Below are 25,644 nucleotides of genomic sequence, written 5' to 3'. Positions count from 1 at the left end.
CAATCTTGCAGTCGACTGGAGATAATAAACACATTTTTAAACATGGCTGCTCTACGTATCAAAAACACAGAAATAAAAACTGTAAGTGTAAAAAGAAACAAATATTCCTTAACCCTTAAAGACCTAGACCATTTTGAGGGGCGCCAGACTCTCCTGTATTTATCTTGTTTTTCTAACCTATTGAAGCACTCAGCATCAAGTGCCATACATCATTTTATTCAGGAGAACCTTATCTTTCACTGTGCTGCATTTAAAGTACCAGTTTTACTTTAGTTTTTTAAAAATTGTCTGGAAATTTAGGTCATTTTTTACTGTGAACTCAGACAGAACATCAGGAAGTTTTGTTTTGTTTTGTTAGAAAGTTGTACTGAGGTGTTTTAGATTTCCAAATGAATTTTTGTCACTATCAAACCTTTACTGAGCAAGTTACAGCCATTTATTCTAGTATTTTCTAAGGTTTTTTTTAGTGGAAAAAGCAGGTGTATTCTTATGTTTGATTTACTGACCCTGTGGATGTGTGTAAAAAAGGGTCTGAGAGTAAGTAGAGATGTTATTATATCATAAATTAGGACACAGAGGTAGAAGTGACTTTTCAGATTTACATTTTGATCATGGACACATGCAAACATGGTCACAACTACAGGAAACTGTGTTCATAAATGAATTGAAATACACTTAGTGCAAATAATCAAATTGCAAATTATTTTCACTAACTCTGAACAAAATGAGAGATGTAAATTATTTGGTAAAAATTAGCAAAAAGTGTAGACGATCTTCACCAACTATACAAATAAATTACAGAAACATATATACTATATATGTCCTGGAAAGGATCGATGCAGCTGCTGCACTCCTCCTCTCTGCCCCAGCTGTGTCTGCGTCAGAATCAGATGACTCCTCTGCAAAATCGCCAAGCTAGTCATTTCATAAAATTAGACATAGTGCCTCTTCTGTTGTGTACCTTCGTGTTGTTATTTTTATTTTGTGTTGAGTTCAAATAACGTGAAAATCTGTTGGATTTTGCTGTCCGGTTTTGTATAGGGATTCTCCGTCTTGTTTTCCGCTCTTTACATTCAAATTTCCCCCAAAAAACACGTTTATTGGTGGAGTAGAAGGTTGTCATGGCGAAACACATCCTGGACATTTACATTTTGAACCAATCGATACACAGGGGTGGGACTAAGCATATATACCCATTGCCAATTGGCTCAGAGGAAGAAACCACGTAGGTTTCCCAGACGAATCAATGCTGCTAAATTTGATGGCGTCATCACGGTCACCACGCAGCCGCTGGATATGCAAATGAGACAAACGTGGTATCGATGGAAAGCTGAGAATGTCCGCTGTAACTGAGTTTTTAAAGCTTGTTGATATGATCAGCGGTTCAAAAGTTATTAAACATTTAAGAATAAGAGCTACTTGTGGCCGCCGGCGGCCGTCTCGGTCTTTGAGGGTTAACTTTCATTTAAGAAGGGTTTTCTGTACAGGAAGTGTCGTACGAATTCATTACTCTGAAAAATAATGTTCAGTTTGGTAAATCCCCCAAACATATCGTAAACAAAAAGGCAAACTCACCAGCGGCAAACCTCTTCTTGACGAGCGAGAAGCGGTATCCTGGCCCAGCCAGTTCAATGTCACAGCCCGACAGCGTGCTGCCCTCACTGGTGAACTGCACGGCCAGTGGAGCTGGTTTACTGGGGCCTTCTGTGAGCTGAAAGCGTGCCAGTAACGACCCAACACCTGAGAGGAGAGAGCACATTCAGACAGACGTGTGTCAGACACTCGATGCATAGTTTGAGAGATTCCTAGATGTGATGAGTTTTATAGAGTGATAATAAAGGAGAATAAGTGAATTCAAACACTGAGTGAAGATAGCTTTAGAAAAGACTTTAAAACAAAAGCAGATGTTGATACTTAATAATGCAGAACAACGCTGTCACATTTTGTTTGATACAGATTTGCAGAAATCAGATGTTGACAAAGAAAATATGAAATAACTCAAGCGTCATTTTTCTTCAGAGCACATCAAACAGACACAAGAGAAGATACAGAGCATTACATTTAAAAGCTGTCCATGTTTTGAAAACAGAGGGGCTAAATGAATCATGTTTGAGTCTGTGTTTTTTCATCTTAAATAATATATATGATCTGGTGTAATACATTTGATGAGCCCTGGAAGCTCTCTGCCTTGTGACAGAGGAGACAGGAGAACATTTTAAATGACATCAGATTGTAAAGTCTCTGTGCTTCACTAGTAAAAACCTGAGCCTCTGTATTCTTCAATGTTTTTAACACACAGGGATGTTTTTTAAAACGTAAATGATCTGAGAGACTTTCAAAACTTTGTCTACATGAAGAAGAAGAAATATCTTATTCAGGAGTCCAACAATTAAAAAATAGCCCTGGGTGATCATTACCGCTTTTTAAAAAGTGAGGTCTAATATCTGAAAGTTAACAAGTACAAGCAGGACACCCTCATAACTTTCATCTTTAAAGAGGATCAACATCATCTCACTGTACATACCTCCATTTTCAGATTTCTGTGAGATGTCTGGAATCTTCCAGAGGATTCTTTGCTGCTCTGCATTCCTGTCAGGACGACACAAAACAACAGTAATCCAGCTTCAACTAATACAAGGTCAAAGTTAAAGTCAAGGCATCTAAAGGTGACAAGTTAAATAATGTGCACAAATTCAAAGTTTCTCAGAAGCTGAAATATGAACACATTTCATTTCAGTGTCCTTTAACATGCTGTGAACTTGTGGTTCCAAAGTAAGTTCTTGGGTTCAGAAACACACAGAGTGTCTAACAGGGATTGTAAAGTGACATTATATTATAGCTGTCTCTGCTTGGTGAAATCTTCCTCAGAACTCAACCTGGATCTGCATTAAAACAGTGTTCTAAGCTCTGTCATGTTGTCATCAATGACCTTGTGCTTCTTCTGTTGCATTTTGATGCATCATAGACTGCATCTTGTAACTTACAGTTAATACTTTCTCACTGAGTTCTGGTTGTTTGTGCTCTCTGTATACTCATTTATCGTTGAGTGTTGTGTTTTCTCTGTCACTTGAGCACTTGTTGAGTTTTCTGTATTTTCAGGGACAGGAATGGACATTACAAATAAATCATGTGGCTTCTGTTCACGTTTCTGAAGATCATAATCATGGTATTTAAGTATTGGATACATAAACATAGATATCACAGTGATATCAAGTTCAGACTGTACCATGCAGCAGGAGGTAAGACCGCCTGTAGTTTTGAAACTCCTCCATCGACGGGGATCAGGAACTGCACGTTGTTGAGGGCCATCGCCGTCGTCATGGCCTCCCCGTTGTATTTATAGTCTATCCGCAGGTCGGTGCTGGTGGGCTCGCATCTCCAGCTCACCGCTAGATTTAGAGGAATCGACTGCAGCCCATCCGTCGATACCTATGAGACAATGAAGCATGCTCAACTTCTAACAATGCCAAAGTATCGTGTTGATTCCTAAAGCACTCTGCAAAAACCACATCTAATGAGTAGGGGTGCAACCATACAGTAAATCCACGGTTGGGTTCGATACGTTTTTGTCACCGTTTGATACGTTTTTGATACAGAAAAAGAGACATTTCAAGGCCTTTTTTTACTTGTTGTTTATTGAAATGACCAACATTTGTTTCAGCTCAAAAGCAGTTTTTAAATTAAATTATCAGTATCAGTATATTATTAGTATCAGGGGCAGATATACCTGACACATGTTCTGCTATGCATGGGGGGGGTTGCATGTGTGTGTGTGTGTGTGTGTGTGTGTGTCTGTCTGTCTGTCTGTCTGTCTGTCTGTCTGTCTGTCTGTCTGTCTGTCTGCCTGCCTGCCTGCCTGCCTGTCTGTCTGTCTGTCTGTCTGCCTGCCTGTCTGTCTGTCTGTCTGTCTGTCTGTCTGTCTGCCTGCCTGTCTGTCTGCCTGCCTGCCTGCCTGCCTGCCTGCCTGCCTGCCTGTCTGTCTGTCTGTCTGTCTGTCTGTCTGTCTGCCTGTCTGTCTGTCTGTCTGCGATACAGAGAGCAGAGGAGAATTCTGAACGCGCAACCATGTAGAGACAGAAATGACATCCTGTCAACAAGATAAATAACATAAAGATATTTAGTCTGTTAAATAAAAGAACAAGGTATAGACCTGATCTATGAGAGACCCATAGACTGCATAAAATAGGAGAGACCTTAAATCAGTTCTGCTTTGACTTCCAAGGGGGGGCGGGACCCGGCGGGTGCCCCCCTATTATAACGGCAGGGAAAACACTGTCCGATATCAGGCTGAAGTCTTACACAGCCCACCCAGACTTATAAGACCACAAGTATATGCACATTAAAACCACATCACCCAGTCTAGCATCACTACAGGACCACGTAACAACTCTGCTCTGCAACCAAAGAGGACACTCGTGCTTCCCTCTCATGCGGGCGCACGCTCACACACACACATATTGAACATATGAACCCAGCAGACCGTCGTATGGTGAAATATATTTTTCCAGATGAAGCACAGTTAAAAAAAACGTGACCAGCTTAGACTGAATGAATGTGGGAAAAGCGTGCAGTTCAGTGGACCTGCACTCGACAATGCAGCCCGGAGGAGCACAGATCCACTGAGCTCTCAGCACAGAGCGCCTCGTCAGAAGTTGATCAAATGAATACAAAATCTGCGTATTGTTCAGTTCATAGGGCGTACTGAACCGTGACCACTGTATCCAACGGTTCAATACAGATACACGTATTGTTGCACCCCTACCAATGAGATGCAGTTTGAACTAGGAGCAGTGCAGGATCCTTAGAACTGATCTTACCTGATACTTGAGCATGTCTACATTGTAGTACGTCGCCTGTGGCTTCTGCTCTGCCACCTTCTTTAAATGCGTTATCAGGTTTGGCATGTTCACCCAGAAGTTCTTGGAGTCTGCCTTGGCTGGAGCAGTGGTGTCGCTGGTGGGGGAAGCACAGAGAAGAGCACCGTTAAAATAAAAGCCTTTAATGTAACTGTGTGATTATATGAATGTCTGTCTCTTGTTGTGTATGACAATAAAGAAGCTACTGTCTCTGATATGAAGTCAAGGCTGACTTCAATATGCAACTTTATTTTGGCACAAATGACTTTGCAGCACGCTGAGATTAACAGGCTTTTGTATGGATTTTTCAATGTAGCAATTTAACCAGCAGAGGTCTCCCAAACACAGATCAAATAACACTGTGCTAGATTTTGGAAAAGGACTGTACCAATGACTTCTTCAGGGAATCACACCCTGTTACATGTAAGGTTCCCTCCTACAAAAATCATACAAGGATGAAGAAGAGGAAGTTTAAGACAACTGTTCCAGAGGGTTTGACTGAACGCCCTGCTGACTTCACAATGACTCAATATGTGGTCAGCACTAAAGTCTGAGATGATCTCACTATAAATTACTCATCCTCTAAGGTCACCACTCCAAAAAAGAACTCTGTATGGGAAACTTTTGTAAGCCAGTTCTTAGTACATCTTTATTCCAAGTACAGAAATGTGCAAATGTTCTCTGAAATTAACAAATGTGTCCCCTTCCAGAAAATAACGTAGTCCCTGAGAAACAGTAGAACCTTTTATAAGATATGGCAGCCCTACGTGGACTAGATGAAAAACACCCCATCTCACATGATTGAGTGAGCCATTGTATAATATAACTGTACTTACATTGTCTTGACTAAATCACCTTTCAGGAGAGGAGTTGATTTTTGTCCCTCATTGTCTAGTTTTGTAACTTTTTCTTTTTAAAATTATTTTTGAACCATCTAGTGTCTGTATTTATTCTATAGTAACTTTTTTCACACAGTAGTTTTCTTTTTTTCTGTTTTTTTCCTTTACATATACACTACCAGTCAAAAGTTTGTTCACACCTTCTCATTCAATGGTTTGTATTTATTCTAATTATTTTCAACATTGTAGATTAATACTGAAGACATCAAAACTATGAAATAATCTGGTTTTGCCATAATCTGGATTACAACAGTAGTCAAATAGGGCTATCCATTGTGTACTAACCCTACCTCTGAACAACACAACTGATGGTCTCAAACACATTAAGAAGGCAAGTCATTCTACAAATGAACTCTTGACAAGGCTCATGTTCATTAGAAACCATTCCAGGAGACCACTTCATGAAGCAGACTGAGAGAATACCAAGAGTGTGCAAAGCTGTCATGAAGGAAAAAGGGGGCTACTTTACAGAATCTAAAATATAAAACAGATTCTGCTTTGTTTAACACTTTTTGGTTCATTCAATAATTCCATATATGTTCTTTCATAGTTTTGATGTCTTCAGTATTAATCTACAGTGTTTACAATCATTACAATAAATACAAACCCTTGAATGAGAAGGTGTTTCCAAACTTTTGACTGGTAGTGTATATATATATATATATATATATATGTCTATTTTCTGTCTATGTGCACACAATCACAGGTGAAGTTTTTTTTTAGTTTGTTCATCATTGACTTTAATTGTCTCCCCTTTAGTTTATATTAACATTTGAAATTGTTTTTATTTATCTAAGTGACATTTTGGGATTTTTTTGTCCTTTGAAGGATCGGACAGCTGAAGAGAGACAGGAAATGTGGGGAATAGAGAGCGAGGGAAGACATGCAGCAAATGGTCGAGGTTGAGAATCAAACCTGCGACCGCTGCAATGAGGACTATAGCCTCTGTATATGTTAACTTATTTGTATGCTGCTGTATACTTCGGGGCTCTTTAAATATAATAAGTTTGTCTTGATGCTACATCAGACAGTAAAAGATAAAAGTAGGGTTTGTTGTGTGGGAACAAATATTATGGTGACAAATAAGTTCTGGTTGTTACCACAAAAACACTGAACATGAAACAAACACAAGAGTCTGCATCAACTGTTATTTCCACTTTAAAGTCGACTCATGCTCTTAAGGCTAATGAGCTGTTTAAGTAAAATGATTAATGTAAACATAATGGACAATAAGTCAGCATTAGATTTAGTTTAATGAAGTTAAATAAGGAGGAATTCTCCAAACTGCAAAGTAAAGTGATAAAGTGAGTGTTATCTTGGATTATCCTGCAGTAAAAAATATGTGTTTGTTGTTGTTGTTGTTGTTGTTGTTGTTATTTGGAGGTGTTGTCATTACCAGCAGAGGAGCTGGGGGTTAGGCAGCACATGCTCCAGTCGGCTGTAGTTGGTTATGCTGAAGGTTAGCGTGGCGGGGGACGGGTTATTGGCAAAATGCCGCGTGATTCCCGCCGGAAACGACAAAACCATCTCACCTATGATCTTCACAACGCACCTGAGAGGAAGAGGGAGACAAGGAGAGGGTGAGAGAGTGACACAGAGAGCAAAGACACATACACTGAAGGTACACTGTACTCACTTTTTGGTTTTCACATTTACTTCTTTCTTTTATTTTGTGTTAAACTTAACTCTCAGCCCACATTTGTTTCAAAGACTAACTTTATAAAGTAAAGGTTGTAACGATGAGTCATTATGAAGTCATAGTTTGATAAATCTTGAATCACAAAGTTCTGGTTTGATATGAAAAAGGACCGGCATGTTCAAAAATGTCTCAAAGGCTGGGCACGCTGAGTGATGTCATCCTGACTTGAAGCTACTGATGACATGACTGTTAAAATGTGTAAATCGATTTATTATGGGCTACATCTAAAGATTGTTGTAGATCGTGGGGTTGTGAGATGTCTTCCTGAATGTTTTTTTTTAAGATTATCTAAACTTAATACATTTAACCCATCCATCCATCCATCCATCCATCCATCTTCTTCCGCTTATCCGGGTCCGGGTCGCGGGGGCAGCAGCCTCAGCAGGGAAGCCCAGACACTCCTCTCCCCGGCCACTTCCACCAGCTCTTCTGGGAGGATACCGAGGCACTCCCAGGCCAGCTGAGAGACATGGTCTCGCCAGCGTGTCCTGGGCCTTCCCCGTGGCCTCCTCCCAGTCGGACATGCCCGAAACACCTCCCCAGGGAGACGCCCGGGAGGCATCCTAACCAGATGCCCGAACCACCTCATCTGGCTCCTCTCGACCCGGAGGAGCAGCGGCTCTACTTTGAGCCTCTCCCGGATGTCTGAGCTCCTGACCCTCTCTCTAAGGCTGAGCCCAGACACCCTGCGGAGAAAGCTCATTTCGGCCGCTTGTATTCGCGATCTTGTTCTTTCGGTCACTACCCACAGCTCGTGACCATAGGTGAGGGTCGGAACGTAGATTGACCGGTAAATTGAGAGCTTTGCCTTCTGGCTCAGCTCTCTCTTCACCACGACAGACCGGTACAGCGCCCGCATCACTGCAGACGCCGCCCCGATCCGTCTGTCAATCTTCCGCTCCCTTTTCCCCTCACTCGTGAACAAGACCCCGAGATACTTGAACTCCTCCGCCTGGAGCAAAGACTTTTACATTTAACCCATCATAGTAAAAAATATGGACAAAAATAGTATCTAAACATGAAATAAAACCTTGAAAATAGAAAATGTAATGAGTTTTCTGCCTTTCTTTTTGCCACATGAATCAGTTAATTATCAAAAGCATCAGTAGCAGCAGGTTCATTCATAACAGCACAGGAAACACAGACACATGCTCGGCTAATTTTCTCCAGACTAACTAAAAGAAGCCACAACAAATCACTTTGAGGGACATTGGGGGGTGGCAAGTCTTTGGCACCTATATTTTCGGGGTTGCGGGCTGAAACGTATGGGACCCCCTTGAGTAATACACCAAAGATCTTCTGAATTCAACAGATCAGCCCTCTCTATAAGAGCAACAACTTCTTGGAACTCATTACCGAGTACCCATGTTGTTGTATAGTGGTTATGTATTGTGTAGCTGTTTGTATGATGTACTGTTTGTTTTTAACAGAGGCTTTGTCTGTCTCCTGCCTAGGGACTACAGATGTAAATAAGCTAACAGCTAACTCTGGTACAGCTAAATGGTTGTAAGCTTTCCCCTTTAAAAATAAATAAATAAAGCATCCATTGTTTGACATTTTTCTTTGACATTAACCCAATAGATGAATCAATCATCACAATAATTCTGTTTGTATTTCTGTCATTTTCTTGTCTCATGACTTCCCCCTGTGACCGATGGATCTGACTCGTTGACTTACTTGCTGGGGTCAGCTCCTTTAAAGAAGGCGTTGACGGTCTCAGTGAACGCAGCAGCTACAGGAAGAGTGTCCTGAGCACCCATGGTGAGAGGACTGGGGCCTCTGGAGCAGCCTGGAGGGAGCACACACACACACACGCATACACACACACATACACACACATTAAAATGGTCTGACTGTGGAACGACACATCATACACTGACTTCAGTTTTAACTTTTTACTGTGTTGTGTCAAAAGCCAGGGTTTCTGAGCAGTGCAAAATAGCTTCAGCTCATTCATGATCACATCTTCACTACACTCTTCCTAACCAACAGTGTGTGGATGAACAACAGACACATGGTGAGCAAACTATTGTAATGGATGAAACTTACAACAGTTTGAAATGAGAACAAACATTGGCGTTAGTAAGGCGACATGAAAACAGCAGGTTATGTACTTAGAGGACACCCATTTCTCTCTGCTCTTGACTGTGAAATTAAACAGAATTACTTTGGATATCTCCCTCAAAGGTTTGATTGTTATACAGCATGCTACACACTTCTTTTCATTCAGTATGCAGAGTTAGAAAAGAAAAGAAGGAAAGACAGAGGCAGGCAGAAAGAGAGAAAGAGAGAGAGAGAGAGAGAGAGAGATGTGCATGCTTGTTGCTGCTGAAGCTGAATCATTCTGACAAGATCAAAAGAGATCAGACAGTCCAAAGATCAAACCCAAGAACCAAACGGCCAAAAGTGACGACAGAGAGATTAGCAAAGTACACGAAGAACGATCATTCTTCGGGGAGTGAATGAAAGGCAGTCAGCACCGAAGAAATGAGAATGAAGAATGTCAGGAGGAGGATGTAGATGGAGTCATGAAACGACTGCTCAGTTGACAGCACTTGAGGCAGCTCAGCCAGAAGTTAGCATGGCATGGGTTAGGAGAGATGAAAGGACAGCAAAGGAGGAAGAGGAAAGAAGGAAGGAAGGAAGTAGGGGAAGAAGGGGCAGGGCAAGGGAGGGGCGAAGCTTGCACAAATGAGCCTCAAGAAGAGTGTGTGTGTATGTGACGCTACCCTGGTGCAGATCAAACTTACCTTCAAAGGTTAAATAAAACTTCCCTCTGTCAAACCATACAAGGGATGGCTGGTCATTCTCTGTGTGGGGTTTGAGGAATGGAGGAGGAGGAGGAGGGTGGGATGGGGTCAGGAGAGAGGGCGGAGGAGGAGGAGAGAGGAGGAGGAGGTTTGAAAGGGAGGGAAGTAGGTGAGGAGGGGTGAGAGGAGGGAGGGAGAGAAGGACAGAAGCGTGAGTCTCACATGGCAGGTCTATCACTCGTCAGGTGAGGTGAAACGTGGAGGTGGAGATCGGGGGGACGCATGGGGACAAGAGGGCCGCCGCGGGCCGAGACACAACAAAGGTGCAGCAGGATGTCTTCTCAGGGTGCGTGCGTGCGTGGGTGTGTGAGGGAATGCAGGAGTGAGGGACAGATCTTTGCCTCTTGGTGCTGGCTGTGGTGCGATTCGATGTGCAGGAAAGAGAGAGTCAGCCATATAGTTCGCAGGGATGCCGAGGAACAATTCATGTTGAGGAAATGTTAGGTCCCCTAGATTTTCAAGTTTTAAAGAGATGGTATATCATTTCTAGTCTTCTTTCTAACTTTGGTGTTTTTGTGGACCATAAAAAGAGGTGGACTCCTTACTTGAGATGTTCCCACCCTGCCACATTAACCCCTGGCACCATCATCTCTTAATGATAATGGTGTTCCAAATAAGAAAACATTAAACTGTTAGTGATTCAATCTAAAATGATTGGTTGTCCTGTTGCATCATGGGACGAAACAAATCTGATATCCGGATTGTTTTGGTGCAACTTAACGAAACATGGAGCCTAAGCTTGTCTAAAATGTTGCATAGCTCTTACACATCCTCCATGATATGAAATCCAAAACTTCAATCTGATCAGTTGCTATGCAATGGGGCAGGGAGTTTGGATTGTTGCCCTAAATGGTGATCCTACACCTGCTGATGCTCCCAAAAAACTAGCTGTAGTGTCTTCATGAGAGACACACTGCGTCAATCTTTTGTGTGATTTCCTCTCAGGGTCTCACTGTGCTCACATTTTCCTACAGGCCTCCTTTTTTTCTATTATGAAACAGATGGAGGAGGCCTGTCGTGCACAGATACGCCCTGCAGAGGGCAGTCATGGGACTGAGACTAGATAGAAGCTGTTTCTCAATTTCAGGGGCCTGGATCCTGCAAAGAACTCGGACTGTGAAGCAGGAATGTGGAGACCCTGCAGGGTTTTCAGACCGAACCAGTAAATTTCAGCTTTTGTCTGTGAAATGCATTTCTACAGTAGGACACTGTGCACTTTGATTTAATATCTCCTGACCTTATTGGTCAACTGAGGTTTCAAACATACTCAATGAATAGCTGGCAGTGAATAAGGCGGTGTGGTAGTTAGTCTATAACCTGAGGGTCAGGGTCATGGATTTACTTCAAAAGTTTTTTCATCTTGACAAAATTATATTTTAATAAAAATATGTCAATTTTAATCATTGGAGAAGGAAAGTATTCAACGTCAACACGGTAGGTCTCAGCAGATGTGTGTCTAACATGAGTCTGGTCCTGCTGGAGGTTTCTGCCTGTTAAAGGAAGTTTGTCCTTGCCACTGTAACTTGCTAAATGCTGCAAAGTGCTCTGCTCATGGTGGATTAAGATGAGATCAGACTGAGTCCTGTCTGGAAGATGGGACTGGATCTGATCCTGTCTTGATTTTGGGTCTTTGTTAATAATAGAACATAGAGTACGGTCTAGACCTTCTCTGACTGGAATGAGTCTGAAGATAACATCTGTTGTGATTTGGTGCTACATAAACAAAGATTGATTGATTACAGGATGTCAGGCTGCTGAAGGTACCCTAATTATGTCCTCAAACTTTGGCTGAAAGAAGGCCTCATTTATCAGCTGCACTGATATGATCTATGGTCCTGAACTTCAGAGGATACAGCCTTTAAACTTGGGAAGCATCTCAGGTTTGTGTAGAAAAAGCATGACTTTGACAAAAACTATCTGCATTTAAGTTGTGTCTGTGGTTCAGAAATCCTCCTGCTACAACAGGGTCAAGTTTTTCCTACTGCATCATATTGATTTGACGGGAGGTCCCAGCTGTGACGGTGCATTGCTGAGTGAGTGAATGAGTGAGTGCGCTATCAGAGCTTTTGGGTGAAGGAACGGTGAGAGCGGTGCAGTGCTCTATGAAGAGAACAAAAGGGCAGGTGTTCAGCTGGGGGAGGGCTGGTTTAGAGCTCTGTTTGTGTAATCCTGGAGAGTCTGAGTGACAGGTGTGTAAGGTAGGTGTCAGGGGTCAAGTGTGGGAGTAGACCGAGGTTTGGTTGAACTTGAGGCTGTGTTGTGGCTCAGAGTAGACCGCATGAATACCAAACAGATGCTGCCTGTCTAATTTGATTCAATTCTAATGCCAGACTTCAAATGACTCTGTGAACAGCAGACCTGATCCGGCAGTATGTATGAGAGTGTGTGTGTGAAAGAGAGAGACAGACAATATGGATCTCAAGGGCCCACAGATGAGGAGCTCTTCAGATGAACTTACTGAACACACATCACACAAATACACTCTTGTGGTGCAGACTGAGAGTAGAGGTATCTCGGAGCGGCTGCACTGCACTCTGCACTCTGCACACTCAACACACATATCATGTGTGTCGCCAAGAGGAGAAACAGCCACTGGTGCACAGTCAGAAAACAGAGAGAAAGGTCCCACGAGCAGGTAGATGGGCAAAATGGCAAAAACACACGTTTATGTTTAACACTTGTGACCACAGCTTTCTTTTCTTTTTCAGGCAGATTTTTTCTGTGGGTGAATGAGGGAACGAGAGTGACATGTGTAGATGAAGGGGAGAGAGAGAGAGAGAGAGAGAGAGAGAGAGAGAGAGAGAGAGAGAGAGAGAGAGAGAGAGAGAGAGAGAGGCTATCATATCTATTAAATGCTTGGGAAGTGTGTGGGAAGGTATGAGTTGGCAAGAGCAAAACGATGACGAAAGATGACAAATTCACTGAAAAATGCTGCCACGTCTCAAAAGAAAAAATGATCGTGTGGTATGTCCCTACGTCTGAGAGCGAAACCTGGAGCTGACTCGTCAAAATGAGTAGGTATTGGGAAAATGACACAGAGAAGGCCTCTCTTTAAAAATCTCATAACCAGAGATGTGTTTAGTTTTACAGGATGGACTTAAAAACAGATTATTTTAAATCTGTGAGGATGCGCAGAGGACAAAAAAAGAGATTCTCAGTGTCCCAATGCCTACGATTTTTGACCCACATCAATCAGATAAGAACATAACACTCAGTGATGTCCTTTACCCCTCTATGTCAACTGGACTCTGGGTAAAGAGCATCAAATGTAAAGACAAATAATAGACACAAGAAGAGTCTTCACCACCTTGACCCCATGTCTGTTACTCTACCTGCAAATGAATCAAAGTGTCTCCCAAAGGTGGGCAGTTTGTCTACATAAGCATCGTCTTCTGACAAAGCCAAAGGAAAAAGAAACAAAAAACAAAGACAGCAAAACAAAAAGGAGAAATTAAATCAAAATGAGGAAAAAGTTCAATCATAAAAAAAGTACACTCATGCTTTTAAAGATTAACTGACAACAAATCCTGAACGAACGCAGTCCAGATGAACATGTGGAAATCAAAAAGGACTGGAAGTGGAAGAGGTGCAGTTCAAAAGTCTATCTGTGTTATGATTCAGATCCATAACAGAGACTTTAGTTAAGTCACATCATGTTAGAGTATGAACTTACTTAACCTTGATGTTAATCTCTGCAATCTGCCTGAAAACAGTCACAACATTCTGCCTTAATGTATCTATTTCTGTCTGTGTTTTAATATTGTATGACTCAGCCATGTTTCAGTCTGCTGAGACTTGCTATTATCCCCTCAGGCTCCTCAGCACTGTACTAAAGTTAGAATAAGTGTAAACTGTTGTTGTGCCATTCATTTTGGTAAAGGAAGGCTTGAAGGGAATGTTTGCTCTGTAAGATAAAATTAACACCCTGCTTCACGCTCTCACCTCCCACACGTAACATCAGTGTGTGTGTGTGTGTGTGTGTGTGTGTGTGTGTGTGTGTGTGTGTGTGTGTGTGTGTGTGTGTGTGTGTCTAAACTCAACAATATTTATGCACAGTTTAACAATTTGTGGTATCAAAACAACCCTTGGGAGTATTTCTTTCCCACTTTAGATGAAAAGAAATCAAGATACTAATTATTGTAGTGTGATTGTTCTAATGCATCACCAGATACTTATATTTAATGATGCATGGTGATCAGGTACAACAGCAGGTGTTGGCACTGGATTCATAATATTCATAATTAATTTGAGCATCATTGCTGGGAAACTGTCACCTTTCCATAAAATAAGAGTCAAAAAATAATATAAACAAATGATATAAATCAAATAATAAATACAATAATACATAAATTATAATAAATAAAATAATATTTTTTTAAAATGAATTAGTATTAACACAACTGCACGCCTCATTCAAAAGGACTGTAAGCAGAAGGAAGGACAAGGCTGCTACATAAAATCATCAATGAACTTTTAATATCACTCATAAACAGTTAAGTCAGCCATCGCTCCGACCCTTTATGGCTACAGGCTGCACAGCTCAGTGGCTGTTGAGGGGGCACACACCTGACACGGACACGGAGAGCTCTTTACCCACAGTGGGGGTGGTGGCGGCACTCATGGAGTTGGTGGAGGAGATGGAGGAGGTGCTCTCGGCCCGTGCCAACGGAGCAATGGGAGGGGGGCTGGCGGAGTGGATCGGAGGGCTGAATGGACGACTCTGAAAAGATAGAGAGATGGTAGAGGAGGACAGATTAGATTCAAACCAACAGATGTTTTAATGTTTGACTGTGGAGGCCTCTGATACACCAAGACGTCTCCCATCAAATGTTACTCAAAGCAACATATGAGGTTTTGTCTGGCTCTAAGAGGCTGTGATGAAAGATTTCAGTGAATCCATCAGGGCTTTCCACAAACATATTGAGTAGCCAACCAACGCAAGGGGAATCATTGATCTGCTGTATTGTTATAATCAGGAGGAGAGGAACACCACAGCATCATTTATGTTTGAATCAGTAAATAGCAAAGCTGTCTGTTTCAATAATTTATGTTGCTAATGTCACAACGGTATTCAGCAGGAGACAAATAGAAGAGGGAAATAATTCTGTGATGACAACCAGCCATTATCATTTGGACGCAGGCAGATGATTTGTAATACATAAACTCATCATGGAGCCCACAGAGGTCTGTGTTTCTCAAGCTCGTATTGATAAGAAGCAGAGGGGAGTCCTTGACATTATTATTGAGTCATCTAAAGAAAATGTGGTCAGCTGGAACTAGTCACTGTTTGGCCAACATCCTGCACTTTTAAAACACGCTCTGGACTTGCACCCAAATACATTTCTGATCTCCTCACCCCATACCAGCCCAGTCGTACCCTGAGGTCCTCAGCCAAGGCTCTGCTCCCCGTCCCACAGTCCAGGCTGAGGACCAAAGGTGAGCGGGCCTTTTCTGTCAGAGCTCCCACCCTCTGGAACAACCTCCAAGAGGGGATCAGATTGGACACTTCTTTATCCTCTTTTAAAAACACATTTTTATCGATTTGTTTTTACAGGAGATGTCACCTGAGCATGTTCTAATCCAGATGTTTCTATTCTTTTTCAGGCAATATCACTGGAAGGATTTTATGTTTTTATTTTAAAATTTTATATTTAAAATTTCATATTTTTTGATATTTTATCTTTTTCCTTTAATTCTTCCAACATTATTTATTTCCTTTTATTTTTCTTCCTATTTTTTTTATCTTGTTATCAAGACTCAATCAGCAATCAGTTTCCTTTTGTTTTGTTTATTATTATTATTATTATTATTATTATTATTATTACTACTAATATCATTATTCTATTATCATTGTTATTATCATTATTATTATTATCATCATCATCATCATCATTATTATTATTATTATTATTATTATTAGTGTTATCATCATCATCATCATCATCATTATTATTATTATTATTATTATTATTAGTGTTATTATCATCATCATAATCATCATCATCATCATCATCATCATCATCGTCATTATTATTATTATTATTATTAGTGTTATTATCATCATCATCATCATCATTATTATTATTATTATTAGTGTTATTATCATCATCATCATCATTATTATTATTATTATTATTAGTGTTATTATCATCATCATCATCATTATTATTATTATTATTATTATTATTATTAGTGTTATTATCATCATCATCATCATTATTATTATTATTATTATTAGTGTTATTATCATCATCATCATCATTATTATTATTATTATTAGTGTTATTATCATCATCATCATCATTATTATTATTATTATTATTATTAGTGTTATTATCATCATCATCATCATCATCATCATTATTATTATTATTATTAGTGTTATTATCATCATCATCATCATTATTATTATTATTATTATTATTAGTGTTATTATCATCATCATCATCATTATTATTATTATTATTATTAGTGTTATTATCATCATCATCATCATCATTATTATTATTATTATCATTATTATTATTATTATTAGTGTTATTATCATCATCATCATCATTATTATTATTCTCATTATTATTATTATTATTAGTGTTATTATCATCATCATCATCATCATCATTATTATTATTATTAGTGTTATTATCATCATCATCATCGTCATTATTATTATTATTATTATTATTATTATTATCTACCATCTTCCCAAAGTGACATAATTTGATATTTGCGACCCTTTACTGTCACTTGGAACAACGCCAGCTCCAGAAGAAGTGAAAATATTATGAAGCCCAAGACTTACTGCATCTCCCACGGTGGGTTTCCCTGGAGGAAGTTTCGGCCTTGAAGGGGGTCGAGGTGGAGGAGGGGGCGGGGTTTGGTTGACTGATGAGGGAGTGGCAGGTCGCACAGGAGAGGAAGAACCTGCAGAGGAGAGCAGAAGCCTTTAATAATCACTTTATCATAGTGCATCCTACTTTTACATGAAAAAACAGCAAAGCATAGAGATGAGAGACCGATGCAGGATGGACAGAATCTTCTTTAGACACATTTGAAAAATGACCTGTTTAATGCATGTTACTGAATAAAGTCTTTACATTTAAACAAGAGATGAATATACTTACATTATATAGCTTTAAACTAGTTCTGCTACAACACATCAAATGATCAAATTTATGTTTTAGTTTTTTTAAAGTTATAATTTGGGGCTTTTTTCACCTTTATAGGATAGTACGGCTGAAGAGAGACGGGAAACGTGGGGAGTAGAGTGGGGAAGGACATGCAGGAAATGGTCGACTGGCTGGGAGTCGAACAGGCGACGAGGACTATGGCCTCTATACGTGGGACACGTAGACCGCTGGGCCACCAGTGCCCCGACATTTGTTTTAACTGTATATGATTCTGTTACTTATAAAATACATTAAATTGAATTGTATTAGTTTGACTTTTTTTAAGCTTTAATTTTGTTTCACTTCAGACTGAAACCACAAAACTGTGCACAGATTAAACAGACAACCTGCTATTTCAGCTTCAGCCTTCTGTACCTGTTACTGCTGGTGATCAGGACTGGTTTGAAAAATTAGATTTAACCAACACTCAATAGTTAAAGCCTATCCTAAACTTTAGTCACAGAGTGTTAGTGAGCTGTAGGTCCAAATCTAATCAAAGCTGGAAGAACATTCCTTTTCATACAGTAATTGTGTTCTCTTTGTTTAAGTTCCCTTCTCATTCCAACTTAAAAACTTTGGGAAGTTGATATTCCATTTTCTATTAATTGAGATGCACAGAGGTTATTTTATCACAGATCATTTCTGTTGGATATTTTGTGATGAGAGTGTCAGGAGCAGGACCACACCTGAACCAGGCCTCTTCTGGCTCTCTTATAAATTCAAACCTATCCCTCTCCTCCTCTTTCATTCTCAGTTTCCGCACCCTGCCCTCCCTCCCCATTTTTTCCTATTTCTTTCTTTCCTACTACACATAGGGCTTTTAAGGGGGATTTGTTGTATCCGGTAGCTATGGCGGATCCCCTCGTAGGCTTCCCCAAACCAGTAACAGCAAAAAGTTCACCATCAACTTCAGAATCACTACTCCAATTAAATCAATAAATCATTGCCAAATTAAATCCTGTTGATGGTGTGCTCCTTGCTAGTGGAGTGTGAGATTTTCTAAGACAGCTGAAGATGTTTTTGTTTGTTTTTTTTAAGTTATATTTTTGGTATTTTTCGCCTTTATTGATAGTACAGCTGAAGAGAGACAGGAAATGTTGGGAGCAGAGAGTGGTGGAAGACATGCAGGAAATGGTCGCGGCAGGAAGTCGAACTGGCTACCCATAGACTGTAAAAAATATGGACGTAGGATCCGTGACGTCACCCATCTGTTTCAGAAGAGCTGTTTTGAGACCAATCGGCTGCGGCAGCCATATTGCTTCTGTTGAGCCAGTGTGACGTAAAGAGGCGGGCTTTGAGCCTCCTAACCAACAGGTGCAGTGTTCCAGCAGGCAGCTGTGCCTCTGATTGGAAGACTGGTAATCTCAATATCTTCGAAATTGCCGAATTAGAAAAAAATTCACCCCCCTCACAGTGAGAGGACATCGAGAAATGAGCTATTCAGACAACACTCATCTTTTGAACCAGGCTGTAAACATGTTTATTAATGCTGCAAAGATCGTCTTTTCCCCATTCATGTGTATGTGACTTCTGGTACTTCCGGAGCCAGCCTCAAGCGGATCCTCGATGAACTGCAGCTTTTAACACTTCCACATTGACTCATATTTTTAGACCGGAGGTTGCCGCTTGTGGCTACCTCAGCGACGAGGACTGTAGCCTCGTTGCTATATGTGGGGCGCTTAGACTGCTAGTCCACCAGCTCCCCTGAAGATGTTTTTTTAATAGATTTTTCAGATTACAACCACAAGAAAGAAATACAGCTACAGAGGGACAAGAGAGAGAGGTTAAGGGTGGACAGAGGGGAAGATAAACTGCTATGGACCAGGATTTGTATCACAGCTGCAATGTGCTAGAATGCACTCCAACACTGACATCAATGAGAGACTATTTTTTACAGAGTGAAGTGTAGTAAAGATAAAGATGAACATGTTCTGTCAGACGTGAATGAGTCAGCTCTGCTGCTTTACTGCAGTTCTGCTGATGATGAGTGGTGTGGCACATATGGACAACCACAACAACTCCATTCCCAAGAGTAATCAAAGTAGGTTTCATTTATCAACAGAGACTTTGTGTTCAACTTCAGGAAATGATGGCATACTCTTAACCTTTTATGTAAGTTCTGTCAGTAAGGTGTCTAAAAATCCTCTGGACCTGATTCAGTGAATAATCTCCAGCAATCAATCAAAGCTCGAGCTTGTCCTTCATCGTACATATGACAGTAAGAATCCCGGACTACTCACCACTATTTGTGCCTCCAGCCCCAGCCGTAGGACCTGGTGACGACACCACAGCCCGGTACGTCGGGGGAGGAGGCGGGGGAGGCGTACTCCTGCTGCTCTGGTTCGCATCAACAGGCGATGTGACACTTTCACCTCCGTCTTCTTTGGGCTTGGTGGTATCCGTGTTCTTGCACTGCTCCTCTTGAGACAGGACGAGCGGTGTCGGTAGGGGGCGTGCTGCAGGTTCCTCAGAGGGAGGCGTTACTGCTGGAGGGGTTCTTGCTTTGGGAGCAGGGGCTGGTGGGGCGCTTGTGGGTGACTCAAGAGGAGGGGGAGAGGAAGCAGGAGGAGATGCGAGATCCTTTGGTGGCGCAGGGGGTGGAGAGGTGGCAAGTGAGGGGGGATTTCTGTCCTCAGGTGTAGGAGGACCTGAGCGGACAGGGGGTGCCACAGGCTCCTCTGTGGGAGGCGGGGAGGTTGGTAGCGGGGGAAAGGGTTCTTCTTTTGGAGGCGGGGAGGTTGGTAGCGGGGGAAGTGGTTCTTCTTTAGGAGAGGGTGAGGTTGGTAGCAGGGGAAGTGGTTCTTCTTTTGGAGGAGGAGAGATAGGGAGGGGTGGTGCAGGGTCATCTGGAGGAAACGGTGATGTAGGCAAAGGCGGGGCAGGAGATTCAGGAGGAGGCGGGGAGGCTGGCAGAGGAGGAGCTCGTTCTTCTGGTAGAGGTGGCATGGCTGCAGATTCTTCACTGAAGCAGACCCACGAGTCAGCTGTGTCATCACCAGCAAGGGAGCCCGGTTCAGGCCCGAAGATGTTGTCCAGGTCGGCTAACGAGGGCTTCCTCACAGAACTGTCTGCTTCTGATGACACTTCTGTAACACAGACAACCAGGGACCAATCAGAGGCTGTATTTGCAGAGAGGCACGGCATGTTTACTCAGAAAGAGGAGAAAGTAAGAGGGGCGATTTGAAGATAAAAAAGCTGCTGAGATCAATTGTAAAAATGATACGCCATTTCAAAGAATATGTCTCACCAGCATTATCTGAAGTGGGTGAGCCAGCTAGTGGAGGGGAGGTTGGGACATTCTTAGGTGGAAGAGGAGGTGGAGCTGCAAAAGATACGACATGTTAAGAGAAAGTTGCCTAAGAAACAAATCAATGACTGTGGATCAGGAGGTTTTAGTTTGAAGTTAGTGTTGATTTACGTTGTTGACAACTAAAGGTGGGCTGCATATGATGCTGATAAAAAGATGAGCCGAGGACAAACAAATCATTAAAGGAAAACATGACATTTTTAACACCACCTGCCAAACACAACCAGACAACGTGAGGAGAGGGGACATCCCACAAACCATCATCCATGCAGCACAGTGACGACACCACCATGCCAGACGCAGGAGGGAAGCAGCGAGGGAGAGGGTTTGGTGCAGGGAGACTCATACCTGACTCTCACATAAAAGAAACCACAACCAACACTTAATCATCAGACTGTGAGGTGGCTGATGAAATGAAACGGGTTACAGTCAGCTGCTGATTGGGTCAGTTTGCGGGACCGTTAGTCGTGGGATGATGAGAGGGTTCATGAGGTGAGCTGATGAGTCTTGTGCACTCATTCCAGGGAGAAGAAACAAATGCAGGGATTTACACAACTTACTTCCTGTCGGGAAGGATCTTGTCAAAGGGGATTCAGGCTCTGACAGAGGAGCCCCCCACGCATCGGACTCAGACAGAACCACTACGTTTAGGAGGGGACAGAACAGGTTGAGTCAGGGGCATTACAACCAAAACACAGGCCAGTTTACTGATTCTTTGGGGCTGAATTGAAGGTGTGAGGTGAAACAACACAGGTCAGCATGTCAATAAAATCGTTAGTTAGAGGAAAGAGATGCCCTGCCTCAGTGGAAGACTGCTGCGGGTTATTTACTGTAAAACTAGAATCCCTCTTTCATGCCAACATAATTTCATTGGAACGAGGACAAAGAGAAGCAGAAAATGCAGACATCTGAGGACATGACTTCAACCCTGCAGTGATCAACTAATAGTTTCAAATATCTAATTCATGCTCAACTTATACAAATCCAGTGTTTGATAAAAATAAATTGAAGTATAAAATCTCTTGTTAGAGGTGATTGAATAAGCATATCGCTGCTGTTGGGCTGAAACCTTGTATCTCCAAAACTACAACTTTTCAGGAAATTTAAAGGTGACATATCACGCTTTTTTCATCAACATATATTGGTCTAAGAGGTCCCCAAAACATGTCTTTAAAGTTTATGCTCAAAAAAACACTTTGAAATCAGATTTTGGCATGCCTGAAAAGTCCTCTTCTTCATTCCTCATCAGAACACTCTGTTTTCTCTCTGACCACGCCCCCTCAGGAAGTGGATGTGCCTCGGCTGTCCAGCACGTTGATCTAATGTTTACATGTTGGCTGAATATACACGGCTGCTCATAGATCGCGTTACTTCAACCCTCTGAATCTGATCCTGACGGAGAGGCGCCTGTAGCAGGACCTTTCTGAACGATTGGTCATAGATTTAGTGTTTCTTGTTGTTTTATTTGTCAGTATGTAGACGTGTGTCTTGGTACACAGCTACGAACCTGTAGCTATGTGGCTATGCTAACTAGCGCTAGCACTTATCCATGATAAATAAAAATCATCCACTAGATCTTCAAATCTGCAGACGTGGGGAGTAAAACAGACCTCTACCAGAAAGGCAGCAGGACCTTTTATGAAGGATTGGTCACAGATTTAGTGTTTCTTGTTGTTTTATTTGTCAGTATGTCGACGTGTGTCTTGGTACACAGCTACAGCTACAGCTACAGCTACAGCTACAGCTACAGCTACGAACATATAGCTATGTGGCTATGCTAACTAGCGCTAGCACTTATCCATGACAAATAAAAATCATCCACTAGATCTTCAAATCTGCAGACGTGGGGAGTAAAACCGACCTTTGTGTTTATTAAGACAGCCTACAACTAGCATGCCTCCCTCCTAAGCTCCTTGTTAGCACACATGTGTGCAGGTAATGAAAAACAGAGGAGGGGTTGAGTTGTATTTTATACAGTCTATGGGCTGAACAAGCTCTGAGCTCTGACTCCGTGACAGACCGGATATTGTTGTTACGTAACAAAAACACGGAAGTCTGAAACGGCTGGTTTCACACACATTTACAGAAAGGTGGAGAAATCAGAACAGGGGCAGAATGGATTTTTTTCATTCTCGGGGGGTTTGTAGACATGCCAGGGACACATATTTCAGGTAAAGAACCATTAAAAAGTCCATTTTGCATGATATGTCACCTTTAAAAGAACACTGAACGAGATTCGGTCAGAAGCTCTTTTCAATGCTTTTTATTAGTTGAAATTTTGTAGTTTGACAGTGACAGGCACTGATGGTGACCAAAAACAGTAATTTTTGAAAAAGGAAGTAGATGATGAAACACAGAGACACCAGGTGTCTGCCTGACAGCCCCCGAATCCTGCAATATATTAGTTTCTTTTACTCCTCTATGACATCAAACTGAATATCCTGACACTGTGGATAGAATGACAGTAAGTCTTTGAAGGCTTTGAGATACTCTGCCTTCTTTCTCATGGAAGTTGGTGCCTTAGTTTCCAGTGGAAGGAAAAAAAACAACACAAATCACCACAAATCACATCAAATCTGATTTAGAAAAGAGTTCCTTCTAATTCCTGGGCGGCACTTGTTATTCATCCGCCGTAGTATCACACTGTAGGCTCAGAATATGTTTGAAACACAAGCTGAACTTTTGTTATGAACACAAACATTAATGTGGCTGTGATTTAAGTTTGTCTGATACTAAAAAAAACAGCATTATCAGGGCAAGGCAACATGACAACACATTCCCCTTAAGAGTTATCTTTGAGTTTACACAGAGCTTAATATCTCAGTGTCTAACTGTACAGTATTTCTGCTGGTTATATAAGCCACAATGATGCAAGAGAGCTTTGTGGATATATTGGATTAACAGGATATTTGCATTGAGACTGTGAATCTTCACTACTTCTGACAATTTGATCAAAAACAACATTTAATCTCTCGGGTTCACATTCAATTTATATTGCTGATTTGAGTTTATTCAGTACTAGGGATGTAAGGATCCACTCAACCCATGATTCAATTTGAATCCTGATTTTTGGTTCACGATATGATTCACTCACAATTCTCTTAACGATTTTAAAGATAAATGGATTGAACTCAAAATTTTAATAACTATTTTATTTCAGTCCTCAGATGTGGACAGTTGTGATATATATTTGTTCTCTTATATTTCTTTGTAAACAGAGTAATCCTTTTTCATTTTGAAGGTGTGTTGTAACTCAAATAAAACCACTGCACACTTTTTTTCAGCACCTTGCAAAAAAACTAAAAATGACTGTACAAAAATACCTTGTTGGAAAATTTCAGAACAGTTCTAAAGAAATGTAAAATGAACGATTCCCAAATGAAAGTATTAAATATTAAAACAAATAAGGTCAATCTCTTTAAGGTTGGTAGCGGGGGAAAGGGTTAGCTTAAGGTCCTGGCTGTGAATTGTTTTACTTCAGGAATATCAGGGAAAGACAAAATGCTGCCGTACCTCAGACTGTAAACACAAAGGTGCATCCTGAACTGCTCGGTCTTCACCTGCTGCCACCATGTCTGTTATGATCAACTCAGCAAGTGGTGAGAGAGCAGCGCATAAGACTTCATGATGTTGAAAAACTACCTCTGCTAAGCACCACTGCACTTTTATCATCATATTTTAGCCTGTACATATTAGTCATGCCTATTTGTTGTTCTTTTGTATTTATAGCTGATGTTATTGTTATTTTTTTTATTTTATTTGTATTTGTAGGTCTTATTCTTATGCATTGTACAAAGAGAGCACAGTTCACCTAAGTCAAATTCCTTGTGTGTTCAAGCATACCTGGCCAATAAAGCTGATTCTGATTCTGATTCTGATTCTGATCCTGATTCTGAACAAGCAGAGTGAAATGCAAATAGCGCCTTCTACTGTTTAAAATAATATTGCAATACAAATTTTGTTGTATCGATTTTTTACCGTCTTGTGATATGTCCTTACATCTCTATTCAGCACACATAGACACAACAGTATGATATAGAGCAGTAACAGTGCAGCACTATTAACAGATGAACAGCTTATCATATTCACGTTAAAGCTGCAGTTTGTTGAGTTGTTAAAACATGACAGACATGTTTTTTTCATCCTCCCACACATCAATGAGGGATGGTCAATAACAATAAAACTGGTAAACAGCACTCTTAATGATTCAGGCTAACAGCACGTCAAGCTACTCCTCCTGAATGAACATGAAGTTGAATTAGTATCTTGCAAACAACAAACACTGAACCTGGCAACCTTCATGGGGAGATTATCTGCAGGACTGAACTTCAAAAAGTGTCAACGAAGGGTAGAATTACATAAACCGTGATGAAAGACTTAATCCATATCAGAGGCCGCCGTCATGTGAAGAGCAAACCAAAATGAGTACCAAAGCAAGACGCTGAACATGTCAAAGCCAGGTCTGTTTTATTTGTCTGAATGAATGAATGGATGAAGAGAATTTGTGTCAAGTTGATGTTAGTTATGCCTGACATGGCAGTTGCATAACAGCTAAGAGCTCTTCCGCAGCCTGTAGCGGTAAATCCTGCTGGATTGGATGAGAGCGGGTGACAGGAGAATCCGCATACCAACAAGCGGCACTGTGTACATGAACACAACCTCTCAGAGCACATTTCAACTTTGACCTTAGCAAAGACAGATGGAGTGACTCCATCGCTGCACAGTGAGCCTGAGGGAGAGACTAATGATGTCAGAGAAATAGGTGAGAGGGAGGAGAGGGGAGAGAGAGAGAGAGAGAGAGAGAGAGAGAGAGAGAGAGAGAGAGAGAGAGAGAGAGAGAGAGAGAGAGAGAGAGAGAGAGAGGGTATCTGTTGTGACAGTTAAGCAGGGCTCAGCTAAAAGCC

At 41.3% G+C, this 25,644-nt stretch overlaps 1 protein-coding gene across 4 annotated transcripts in view; it reads right to left on the bottom strand.

Annotated features, from left to right (window-relative positions):
* sgip1a (SH3GL interacting endocytic adaptor 1a) overlaps nt 1-25,644 on the bottom strand; it is a 119,159-nt gene that overhangs the window by 4,164 nt on the left and 89,351 nt on the right. For 3 of the 4 annotated variants that reach the window (XM_034674426.1, XM_034674454.1, XM_034674435.1), the window contains 12 exons: nt 21,301-21,381; nt 20,681-20,755; nt 19,674-20,519; nt 17,067-17,188; nt 14,831-14,984; nt 10,205-10,264; nt 9,132-9,243; nt 7,152-7,307; nt 4,818-4,953; nt 3,227-3,429; nt 2,525-2,589; nt 1,576-1,740 (listed from right to left, as the gene is read on the bottom strand). In XM_034674426.1, the coding sequence (XP_034530317.1) occupies nt 1,576-1,740; nt 2,525-2,589; nt 3,227-3,429; nt 4,818-4,953; nt 7,152-7,307; nt 9,132-9,243; nt 10,205-10,264; nt 14,831-14,984; nt 17,067-17,188; nt 19,674-20,519; nt 20,681-20,755; nt 21,301-21,381 (2,175 nt within the window). The remainder of the gene's footprint in view (nt 1-1,575; nt 1,741-2,524; nt 2,590-3,226; nt 3,430-4,817; nt 4,954-7,151; nt 7,308-9,131; nt 9,244-10,204; nt 10,265-14,830; nt 14,985-17,066; nt 17,189-19,673; nt 20,520-20,680; nt 20,756-21,300; nt 21,382-25,644) is intronic. The other variant, XM_034674444.1, reaches the window with a different exon arrangement.

Source organism: Notolabrus celidotus, chromosome 2 (genome assembly GCF_009762535.1).
Source record: "Notolabrus celidotus isolate fNotCel1 chromosome 2, fNotCel1.pri, whole genome shotgun sequence".
Lineage (NCBI taxonomy): Eukaryota > Metazoa > Chordata > Actinopteri > Labriformes > Labridae > Notolabrus > Notolabrus celidotus.
The sequence above is the reverse complement of the archived record's forward strand: the minus strand, read 5'-3'. Positions and strand labels throughout refer to the sequence as shown.